Below are 12,221 nucleotides of genomic sequence, written 5' to 3' on the forward strand. Positions count from 1 at the left end.
GATGCTGAAAGCTCTTTGAAATGCAGAGAGGGCAGGGGTATTTGGATGGCTTCCTTGGGGTAAGGCTGAATATTTTTCTATAATTAACAGTAAGGAAAAAAAATGAACTGTCTGTGAGGGCATTTTACCTTTAGCAAAGTCATCTTGACTGGACCAGCTCTGCGCCCCAAAGGGGAAAGCTGACCTGTTTAGACATTCATGTCGCTGGGAGGGGTCAGTCGAGGGAATGGAGGCCTGCCGTCCCACAGGGGTCTTCGGCTCAGGGAACTATGGGGGGAACGTTAGAGCTGGGAGCTTAAATCTTATTTTATAGTCTAGGGAAATGAGACCAGAAAGACCACCCTCCTCAACGTGAGGAAGTGAGAACAGTCTCCAATAACCTGTTTTATTAGTTTAAAAAAAAGAAAAGAAAAAAGGCCTGCCCTGGCCTGGCAGGCCAGTTGGTTAGGGGGCTGTTCTGGTACACCAAGGTGGGTTCACTCCCCAACCAGGACATGTACAAGAATCAACCAATGGATGCATAAGTATATGCAACAAACTGATGCTTTTTTTTCTCTCTCCCTCCCTTCCATTCTCTAAAATCAATTATAAAAATAAAAAAATAAAAAGACCTTTCCCTTAAAGGATTTTTAAATTTTCTCCACATATTAATACTCAGGAGCTCAAATCATTTTAGACATTTTGGAAGGCAAAGCAAATACTTTTACATTAGCTATTTATTTATTTGCAGAATTACATCGTTAACACTATTACAATAGGGCTTTTCCTGCCTCAGGGAACTAGCAGCTTACACACACACACACACACACACACACACACACACACACACATGCATGATGTATCTAAGAAACTGGTCACAGCTTTTAGAATCCCAGCCCAATCAAGGACATAGATGTCCGAGAAGGGAGAGATGGGTAAAGAAATTTCTTTGAATGAAAGTTTTAAATATTCAATCCAACCTTCTTGGAAAAGGGGGTTACTACATTCTAGCTCTAAACCTAGCCAGGGGAACTTCAAAGGCACCCCTCAGAGAGCTCTGAAATGTGTTTTCTGCTACTGCCAGGAGGCCTCCTTGCATTTAAGAATGTGCTCAGGCCCAGGGTGGGAAGTGCCCTGTGGGCCACTCAGACAGAGTGTGTGGAATAATTTTCAATCCCCACAACAGGACCCTCAGAGGTAGAGAAAACCTCAGAAGAGGTTGGATCCCGGGGCAGGAAGGAATCAAAAAAACTTTCAAATTGAGATGGAACTACAGGAGAAATAACCTCCAGAGGTCACAGGCGTGCTCCAGAGAGAAAATGTCAGGTTAACGATCTGCGGGGTCCAGAGGTTGTGAGCGGACACAGCCAAGGAAGAACCACCCCATCCCCTCACCCCTCCCACCCTCCTCCGATCTACCCATTAGCCCCACTGAGAAGTGGACTTGCAGCTCACAGGCCCCAGGGCGGCTCTACGAGGAGGAAGCTGGGATCAGGGGGATGGAGGCCCCTCTCCACTGCTGGCTTCCAGCCCAAAGGAGGCCCAAGCTGGGAGACGAGCGTTAAGGTAAGCCAACTTTGAGTTTTGACTCGTACATAGGATCATTTTGTTTATTAAAATAAAACTGTTTTCACAACTAATCATGACTGGAGGGTATTTACTGTGTGAGTGATGTGAAATTACATGGGTGAGACCAAGTCTGCACCGTGCGGCGCTGCGGCACAGTCCCACTGAGTAAGGACATGGGCACCAGGAGAAAGTCAGGTTTTTATCTCGGTCCACACACCATGCCCGTTCTACGAACACTTCCATACATGAGAAATCTGATTTCCCTAACAAAACATCTTTCTACCTTATTATACTGTTAAAGAAAGCTTTTAAAGGAAGCTTAAAAAAAAAAACAGATTTTATTTCCTTTTAGAGAGAATGAAAGGGAGAAGACAGAGAGGGAAACATCAATGTGTGACAAGTACATCAACTGGTCGTTTGCTTCGCCCACACCTGGGGACCTGGCCGGCAACCCAGGCCTGTGCGCCAACCAGGAACCACAGGAACCCGTGACCTTTCGGTTCACAAGCCAGAGCTCAATCCACTGAACCACACCAGCCACGGCCAGAAAGCTTTTGCTTCAGATTCCATTCTTGGTTCCTGAGGTTACTGATAGTCTTTGCCCAGTGCTTCTTTTAGATTATGATTCAAACTATGTTTTGAGAAAAAAAAATCTAAATATAATCCCTACATACTAATGTGAAACCTTTCTCTGAAACCAACACTTAAATAAAAACAATTCTATAGTGTAATACTTCACTTTTCTTACTGAGCATACAGTACTACAAAGTTTGTTAAATACAGCGAAAGTTAGATTTTGCAAGCAGCCCAGAACTCAAAAAAGGCTGAGAAGCGTCTGCCTGAAAGACTGTCCTTGTTTTTGCAGGAGTGGCTCCTTATCATTTAGCTTCCCTCCCTCCCTTCCTTTCTTTCATTGGTTTTAGAGAGGGCTGGAGACAGAAACACTGGTTTGTTGTTCATCTTAGTTCCGCATTCACTGATTGCTTCCTGAACGTGCCCGACAGGGAGCACACCTGTAACCTTGGCGAATCAGCTGACCGAGTGGCCAAGGCCTCACTCAGCCTTCTCAACGACCTTTCTGAAGAGGGACTCTGCACTCCCTGCCACACTCACTTGTCTTTGTCTTTCCAGCACTCAGTCACTACCCGAGATGGCTTACTTGTTCCCTGTCACCGCCAATACACATAACGTACGCACAAGCACACACCACTGAAATGCGCCAGCTGGGCAGCAGATGAGACTAGAAGCCTCTACTGACAGAACAAACGCTTTGAAGGTGCCAGTGACCTCATGTCCTCCTGGGAGGGGCATGCCAGGACTGACCCCTTGCTGAGTGTGCCGGCTTTGGAAAGCCCTTTCAAGGGTAAAAAGACTTGTATCATTTCGTTCCTCACCTCTTCTCAATAAACCAACCCCTTGCAGAGAAATACCTTCAGTTTATGTGGAAACCACCATTAACTAAAATGCTCCTACCATGGAATAACAGATTCTGAAGTCTTTATTTTCCAAGTTGTCTGTTCTCTGGAATAGCCATCACTGATTTAATACAAAATAACAACCTTGTTTTCCATTTGGTTACTATGGTGTTATATATACTAGGTGACCACTTAACAAGTCAGTCTGGGCCTTTAAAACCACAATTATACAAATGGTCCAGGTATATCAAGACCAAAATTACCTAAACCTGTCTAGATTAAAACATCAGGAATAACTTAAGTCCTTAAACCTTTACATTATAAAGTGTTCTTCATAGGCTTGTACCAACATGAACAGTATACACGGGTGTGTGTGTACAGTACACACGAATTGTGTGGGTATATGTAGTATAGACACACACCAAAGCTTATTTCCTTATTAAAATTTCTCCATTCTGTCAGATTCTCAACTCCAGAAGTTAGACCTTTATCTCAGGCTGTGTGTAGGCAGAGTAAGAAACTCTTTTCATACAGTTATTATAGAAAAAGAACATCCTAATGGTTGTACTTGTAATCAAGTGATGGAGTCATCCCTTGCTGCCTGACCATCTTAGGCTACAATAAACTGTGCTGATTAAACAAACAGAAAGCTCAGCGCAGGTTCTCGTCTGTCTTGTTTTTCACTTATGTCTCCTGGGCCTGGAACTGCTTCTGGCACAGGCTCACTGAACACGTGCTTGGCTCCTGAGGACAGGCACGCATCAGCAACAGAAACGAAAGGGCACCACAGGATATGGACGTAACCTTCCCAACACATCTTTTGTTTTCTAAACCAAATCTCGGCTCCTAGTTGCCCCATCTCCCCTGCGGCTCTAGCAAGCAGGTTTTTTTCTCCATACTCTACTGAAATGGGGTTTATGAAAACACTAACCTAAATTTTGCCAAATCCAGATGTCTCTTTTTAATTTTAAAATCTCCTTTCTCCTTGGCCTCAGCCTCATAGGACTGAGTGCCCCTCAACTACTTTCTGCAACCCCTGAGGCTGACTGTCAACTGCAACCGTGTTTTTGCTCCCACTGTATCTTTCAAATGGCCTGGCACATGGTAGGTGCAGTCACCTGATTATGTTGAACCAATGAACAAACCACTCTCCCCCCGCCCCCCGCCCCCATGGACCACTCCTGTAATTGCTGAGTTGGTCTCTTAATTGTTTTCTTTCTGGAAATCGTAGTTTCAAATGGTTTCAACCATCATTGAATAAGGGATGGTTACTGAAGCCGATTAAGAAACTGAATCATTTTCTCTATCACTCTCATTCCTTTAAATTATCTTCACCATTCTAACCCTGGAGTCCATTCCCTTTCACAACTGTGTCGTTTCTGCCGAAGGCGGATCGCCAGCCCACTCCCCACCTGAACTGCCACCAGGCTTACTCAGCGCTTCCTAGAGCCGGCCTTCTGCTGTCCCACAGGCATCCCGACGAAAGCCAATTTTAGCGCCCCTCCCCCATTCTGTATTCCCCCTGTGAGTGCACCAACCACCTCCTCACCCTCAGAAACCTGCCGCCCGAGTTTCCTGACAGATCTGAGGCCTGCTGCACTAAACACAGTGCAGTTTCTGCGAATGTGACCCCACAGAGCCCTCAACACAGCCTACAACACAGAAAGGGGGCTAGGAAGCTCTTCCCTTTGATTCAAGTCCCAGATGTTCCAGGGAAGACCTGCCCACTCCAGCCAGCCCCACTGGCCCTGCCTCAGCCCACGTCCTGGCGACCTCGAGACTATTCAAGAACCCGCTGCCTAGCCTTCCAGCTTCAAGACATCACACTCACACACCCAACATGAATCTTGCTAATGACTAATGGTGTGTCCCTGGCACCTCTGGAGATGTATTATTGCTTCATGACCATTAGATTCTTCTCAGGACAACCCCACCCACCTCCTGACCTGACAAACCCCAGCATCTGTGATTGAAAGGCCAAGTCAACACAACACATCCGTGTCCCTGGGTCTCATTTCAGCCACCCACTGGTGACACCCATCCAGTCCCGAGTGCCCTCTGCCCCAGAAACACACTTCCCTAGCTGGTGTGTCACCCGGGCACACCAGTCAGTCTCAGTGGAACAAGAGCAGCACTGGTCCCAGGCACCTTTTGTCAGATCAGGGATCCACTGCTTAACCTTTAACTCCAATCCTCAGGACTTCGGATCCATAGAACACATGATCTTTTGCAAAGTACAATTAAATGAGCAACAATTGCACCTGTTTGCACTTCATTTTGCACGTGTTAACCCAGCCCCATCCCCTCCCCATTGCTTCCTCCTCGGTCAACCGAACTTCAGCTGCGGCCAGCGCACCTTCGCTTGGTGTGCGCCAGCTGTGATTGATGGGGACAGTTACCATTGCACCAACGTCCCGCTGAAGCCCACTTCGTGCCAAGGGCCACAGGCCCTGGCTTACGAGGGTTAAGTTCACCTTATACCCAATACTCAGGCCTTTCCTAATGCATCACTGCCCCCCTACCCCTATCGTGCCAGCTTCTTTTCCTGACCCAGGATTCAGCAATTCCATCGGCCTTCAGGTCAGTGCCCGCTTGCTGCAAATCCTGACGTTCAGTCCAGAGTGCTACGTATCTTAACGGGCCCCTCCATTGCTCAGGAATCAGCCACCAGTACCACCAGGATTTCAGAAAGATCTTAAGAACAAGTCACATTTCAGCTCTAGCAAGACAAAATTACTGTTTCTTACGTTGCGAGGAAGCCCAGCACCGATTTAGATGAGCAGGGGTTTCTGTGCAAGTGAGTAAACCCCGAGACCCGAAGCGAGAGCCAGGAGCTGAGGAAGGAGCAGGATGAGGGCAAGATGAACCAGTTCCTCGGGAACACGTTCTGAAGTGCAGCAAAGGTCAAACTGTGCAGGTGGCGAGGCCCACAAACCCTCTCAAGGCCGCGTGAGGCTAGAGAGCAGTTCGGCCACCTGACTACTTCACGGCGCCGGATCCAGCGCCCGTGCTGTTTGACCTACCTCCTCTCCTCTCACTCTGCAGGCCAACAAAGTTGGCCTTGTCTCATGTCAAAGAACTCTTTGGCAAGAAGCCACCAAAAGTGGGAAAGCGTGGCAAAAAAACCCCCAGAGCATTCAACACAGAAAAATCCTTGATCACCCAGTTCTAAAATGTTCTAACCAGGGACCAGTTTATACTTGGCTTTCCTTTATTCTGATTCAGTCCACGGTGTTTGCATGTGGCCCTACAGACTTTCACGCACCTAGCAGGTTGCTTTAGTTTCCCACTTAAACTTCATACACAGCCTCCATGTCAGATGCCAAGAAAGCATTTTGGAACAGAATTCATTTGACCCCTAGCCTTCATGTTCTCACTGACACTCAATCTCTACTGTACAGGACTAACAATCACTGCCCCAAGTCATTACACTATAGCGGATGAATGTTACTAAAAGGAATTAATTTACGCTTTCATTCACTCTAGCATTTTAAATATTGTGTGGCACATAAGCCACACAAACCATGCTACTTTCCCCCTTACTACATTCTTTACATCACCTATAGTGTTGTTTGCTTGAAGGAATCCTGGAATTCTGCTTGTTTCTCATCCTCTTAAGCAGTATCAAAACTCAATTCAGGAGTTAGTGCTCCAAAACATCACTTAACAAGTAAATCTGACATTAAGTTGTCCCACTCCCAAACCTCTAGTTCATTGTTACTACAAGTCTATTAAAAATACCTTAGCACACCAGATATTTTTGGACACCAGAACATTTATTGTGGGACTAATCAGTGAAATCCTTAAGATGAACTGGACGCGGCAACAGCTGCCCTCTTGGGTTTAGGTGTTGTTCCTTCACGGAATCCATGCCTGCACCGTGTTAAAAACAAGAACCGTTACTTCAGCAACCTCACATAGACATTTCAGTTTTTGCTAGAACAGATGTTTAATGAGCTTATCTCAGTTAAATGCTGAAATCAATAATGAATTCATATGTTCAGACATTTATTTTTACAACATCACCGATAAGCTGCAACATTTTATTCAAACCCTTCTGCTCAAGGCACCTATTTTAGGGATATATATAGTTAACTGCACTTGAAAAATAAACTCGACATTGGTTCTACTCATCACTGGACTAGTATTTTCCCACAGCTTGTTAAGAGACCCGAGGTCCTTGTGAAAGTGGGCCCCTATGTTGTGAGGCAGATATTAACTACTTTCCTTTAACCAGGGAAAGACAACAAGCATGTTCAATGGCGGGGAGTTTGTAAACTGCTTGACAGTGCTTTATTTTCTAACTCGTTTACCAGTTAGCCTACTTGAAGGGAACTGCACTGTGTTCACAACCATTTGGAAGACTCATGAACTGATGCTCAGAAAGGTTAACCCCTCCACCACACCAGCAGACCACTCAACACGAAGTCCACATCACTGTATAAGGGTTTGAAGGGTAAAACAAAGGTCACCTCAGAATACCAACACCAACACATCTAAGGGTGCTGTGTTCATAAAGCCCCGTCTCATGATCTTTGAAAATTATAAAATCTGGAATTGAGTGGGTAGCAGCCAGGGATTCTGCTAAATATCCTCCATTGCCCAAAACAGCTGCTCCCAACAAAGAATCGCCTATGTCGAGACCGTAGATGGATTAATGCTTTAAAAGCAACTTGTAAGTCCAGGTTAGGGCTGAAATCTCTGCTTTCCTAACAGAAGAGGTAGAAGTTCTCTTACACAAACGCAGCAGCAAGTACGACAGTTTTCTACTTGCCCAGAGCCACAGAGCTGAAAGTCTGGCTCCAGACCTCATTCACACAGTGCTGTCTTGACAAATTTTGGTAAGAAAAGGAGATGTAGGTATTAATAAATACTATCACATCTCCGGAATCTAGCTTGAAACATACCCATGGCATTTGTAGCTCACACTACTGTTTACTCAGAGATTAATAAAATCCAGGGTTAATGGATCAGGTTATGTTGGCAAAAGTACCTCCCAACACCCTTTCCTCCCCCGTAAGGCCAGCATTCTTACTTCACATCGGTAAATGAACAAGGGGATTCTGATCCGGGCTCAGAAAACCTACAATGACCAAAACACGGAAGCTGTACCTGAATCTGCGGTACACGATTTTTAGGTGCCTCATGCGACCGGTCCCGGTGGTGTTCCGCCGTTTAGCCTTGGCACTCCAGTTATCTAAAACACAAAGTTCGGGTGAGGCTCTAATGATTTTCCCCGGACACCGTGCAGGCACCACTGGTCAATACAGGTCAGAAGCTCCCTTGGGTTTTCAATCAGCTTCATGGGCACCCAGACACACTACTTTATGGGAGGCACCAAAGAACGTCCAAAACCAGCCCCTCCCTGCCAAGAGCAACACCAACATCACCATTCTTAACCTCAAGATTCACCCCAACACCTCGCACAGTGGGCTAGAGAGCGGTCAACTCACACTTCCTCTTCCGCTTGGCCGGGTAGCCACACTTGCCGCAGGTGGACTTCTGCAAATGGTATGCCTTCGAGCCACAGCGGCGGCACAGTGTGTGCGTCTTGTTGCGGCGTTTGCCGAACGATGACGTCCCCTTCGTCTGTAAATTAAGGGGACAAACAATTCTGAAACATAGCAATTAATATTCATGTAGAAGAGAGAAGGTTTAAGACAGTCATAAGGGCTGACGATTCTGTTGGGTTGGCCAGATAGTTCATGTGGTTTTTCCATAAAAGGTGTTTTTCATTTTCACCAGTAACTGCATTGATTGGGTATTCTGAGTATATTGGCTGTCTCCCGCTATTGGCTTCTAGCAGGCAGAGACCAGGGTGTGGCTAAACATCTTCCAATGCATAAGACAGCCGCCCAGCAGAGAATTATTTGGCCAAAATGTCAGGAGTACCGGGAAACTTCACACTTGACACATCTGATCAATCACAGCACCTTCTCCATACACTGCACAAATCTTTGTTTCCATTTGTGTTTTTACGTTTCTTGAAATAATAAAGCACAATAAGCCAAAATGTTATTTTCTTTCATCTTCAATATTAAAATGGTTGCATAAAAATTAATTTTAAGTTTATTTTAAATGCATGCTCATTTGACAAGTGTCACAATGCAATCTAACAAAACTGTTTCGAAGTTAAAGACAACTAAGCACTACGAGGCACCCATACAAATAAAAACTATACGAACTTTTTGGCCAACCCAGTTAATTTTTCTTAAGAGGTTCGATCAAAAACCACTACCAACATTTCACATTTATCTAAAGCTTTCCGCAAGAGTTACTGTTTTGAAATCCGCCACATTTAAGAGAAAAAAAGGCAAAAGACGAAATAACCTGATTCTCCTACCCTCACCCAAAACCTTAAGGACGCCTCCCAGACAACACCAACAAAATTCCGTTCCTTACACAGCGAAGCGCTCCGAAACCGAGCTTCGTCCTTTAGTTCTCATCCGAAAGCAGGGCGGTGCGGGACCCCAAGCTCAGACCGCAGCAAGAGATCTAAAGCGGTTGCAATTCCACGACTGCAGGCTCGGCACCCCAGTTATAGTTAAGAGCCATTCTTCTGCTTCGTGAAGGCCCCAGCATGTCCCTTCCCTGCCCACCCGCTCCCATTATCGGGAACCTTGCCGGCACCCCCTCGGAGAGCAAGGAGCGTGGCATGGGGGACGAGGATGGAAGGCGATTCGAAAAGCTCTTGAGTACAACTCACCATCTCGCGTCTGCCGCTGAGACCAAAGAGACCGGAAGCGAAGACACTTCCGCTATTTCGCGCTGAGAAGCTTCCGCTCAGGAGAGTACTTCCGGCGGGGCACCGTGCAGCGTCCTCAAGTGTCCGTCGCTGCGTGGGGTCCAGAGGAGGATCCGGAACCAGGCGGGGCCAATAGGGGTTTCAGCTCTCGGCAGGCGGGCGGGGACAAAACGCCGGTCTCAGTGCTGTCGCTGTTTCTGCTGGTGCTGGAGCCGCTGCCGGGCCTCCTTGCGTTTTCAGCCAGAGCTGCGGTCACCTCGCGGATTGCGGTCCCAAACTGAAGGAGAACCTGGAGTGTGAAGCTGTCCCTCCCCCGCCCCGGGGGTACCTGCGCCGACTCAGCGCCTCGGGAGCGTTAGGCCGGGTCGTGATGGGACTGGGATCCCGATGCGAAGAAACCTGGTTCTCCAAGGTCTTCCTGCCACTCGCTGGAAGCTTCGCTGAAGGGTCGCTGCGCGTACCCAAGCTCAGAATCTGAAAACCAAGCAAATAATGTTAGAAAACTGTAGTAATTTGGAGGTAGAGTTTTGGTTACGAATGTCATTGTGCCAAGGAATCACACGTGGATCTTGAGGGTAGTTTCCTGCATCGTAACGTGAGGAAATCCGATTCGGCAGCTTTAAGTAGGCTCTGGGAGCCTGCACTCAGGAAACACTTTCTAAATAGTTTCGAAATTGGTGGTTACCAGGCTTCGAGTAAAGTGAATCCAGTTGTAACCCCTTCCCCACCAAAGCCCCTGCCCTCGCAAAACGATGAACCGACCAAATATTTAAAAATTGTAGGGGAAAACGATCCCAAATAACCCTATTAATGTGCTTTCTAAAGCAAACTCTACCTGTCAATGTGAAATGTCAGCAAAGGTCATTGACTAACCGCTGGCAGAACGATGGTGAACTCTAGGAATCAGGTTTAACTGTGTCAGGTTAACAGCTGGGAACAGAAGCAAAGATAAACCTTTACTAAGATTATATGCCTGGGGCTTGACCACACACCATGACCTGCCCCAGTTAGAAATTTAAGATCAGATGACCCTGGGAGGTTCCTTTGGATCGAACCTCCCTCTTTTCCACACGTGAAATACTCCAGATTATTCCTCCAGTGTCCTGTTGATCATTATTTTACATTGCTTTCAGGTTCTTATGAACTGCATCACTGAATAAAGACCAACTAGTTTTTTTTTAATGAAAATAAAGTTTGCTAACAAAAGCAAAAAAGAAAAAAAAAAACCCATAGCGTGTTAAATAGTAATGTTTAAAGTAGAAGGTTTGACTCTGTAACCTCTCTGCAGAGATACCAGTGTTACAATTGGGGTATCTCTTTCATAGCTGTCTTATTTTAAACACAATGTGTATTTATATGCACATGTTATATATGCACACTATACACATTAATTTTAAAACAAAAATAAGATCTACAACTTATTTTTTTAAAATATTTAGTTTTAGAGAGGAGAAGGGAGGAAGAGGCAGAGAAACATCAATGTGTAGTTGCCTCTCTCGCACCCGTACTGGGCACCTGGCCCCCAACTCAGACATGTGCCCTGACAGGGAATCAAACTACCCACACTTTGGTTCACAGGGCAGCGCTCAATGCACTGAGCCACAATAGCCAGGGCAACTTTCTGTTTTCTATAACGATATATCATGGGTATCACTGCCTGTCAATATGTAAAGATTTATTTCATCCTTTTTGACTACTTTTTGATGTTTTGTTGTTGATGTGTTACCATTTATTCCACAAATCTCCAATTTTTGGAAATTCTCATTACTTTCACTTTTCAATTATTATAAACAATTTTGCAATACAGAGTCTCATGCACACATCTTTGGGCATTTGGTCATTTCCTTAAGAAAATTTCCTAGCAGGGGAATTGTTGGATTCTAGGGTATAAATATTTTTTTCTTTTGACATTTATTTGTTTATTGCTGCATATTGCCAGATTTCTCTCCAAAAAGATTTTATCAATTCACATTTTTATTATCACAGAACGAGTTTAGAGAAGGGAATACCTAGTCCAATCTGAAGTTCAAGAGAGACTGCTCAGAGGCATGGACCCCGGGGGCCAGTCATGGAGCCTGAGTCTAGTCAGAGAAAGCCAGCAAATAAACCGCAGGGAGCCAGTCTGCAGGAGGGCTGGGGACGGGGTTGTCGCAGGGCCCCGGCTTGTTCGAATCAGCCCTCTCCAACACTAGGCAGCATTGACATATTTAATCTTTGACAAAAAAAATTATCCTTTCCCTTTTTAAGTTTTTTTCTTTCTTGAGACATTATTGCTTGTTCTGAGGATAAGGACACAGATAGTTCCATTTTTACACAACTTTTAACCTGCATACCTACAGACCCAAAACCTAAAATATAGGTGTGATTCTTTTTCTACAGTTATTCCAGTGACCTTCCAGCTTAAAATTGGGAAGCAAATTTTCCTTAACAGAATATCAGGTACCAGTATCTTCAAGTGTTGATACACTGTTACATCATAGTCCCACTAATTCACTATTTAATATCATATACAC

At 45.5% G+C, this 12,221-nt stretch overlaps 1 protein-coding gene and 1 non-coding gene across 2 annotated transcripts; both read right to left on the minus strand.

The window, feature by feature from the left end:
• Nucleotides 1-6,720: 6,720 nt before the first annotated feature.
• Nucleotides 6,721-9,748, minus strand: RPL37 (ribosomal protein L37). Its single transcript, XM_054583973.1, has 4 exons — nt 9,670-9,748; nt 8,417-8,552; nt 8,076-8,160; nt 6,721-6,836 (listed from the first exon to the last, which is right to left on the minus strand). The coding sequence occupies exons 1-4, from the start codon at nt 9,670-9,672 to the stop codon at nt 6,767-6,769; spliced, it is 294 nt and encodes a 97-aa protein (XP_054439948.1). The 5' UTR covers nt 9,673-9,748; the 3' UTR covers nt 6,721-6,766.
• LOC129079061 (small nucleolar RNA SNORD72) lies at nt 6,919-6,998 on the minus strand. Its single transcript, XR_008530039.1, has one exon. It is a non-coding gene; the product is annotated as a small nucleolar RNA SNORD72 (small nucleolar RNA).
• Nucleotides 9,749-12,221: the final 2,473 nt, after the last annotated feature.

This window comes from Pteronotus mesoamericanus, unplaced genomic scaffold, assembly GCF_021234165.1.
Source record: "Pteronotus mesoamericanus isolate MK-2021 breed Mesoamerican mustached bat unplaced genomic scaffold, CSHL_Meso_final contig_75, whole genome shotgun sequence".
NCBI lineage: Eukaryota > Metazoa > Chordata > Mammalia > Chiroptera > Mormoopidae > Pteronotus > Pteronotus mesoamericanus.

Coding starts and splice junctions, on each gene's coding strand:
- RPL37 (XM_054583973.1), bottom strand. Junction 8,161..8,416: donor GGCCAAGCGGAAGAGGAAGT/GTGAGTTGACCG, acceptor TTTGTGTTTTAG/ATAACTGGAGTGCCAAGGCT. Junction 6,837..8,075: donor ATCGTGTACCGCAGATTCAG/GTACAGCTTCCG, acceptor AACACGGTGCAG/GCATGGATTCCGTGAAGGAA.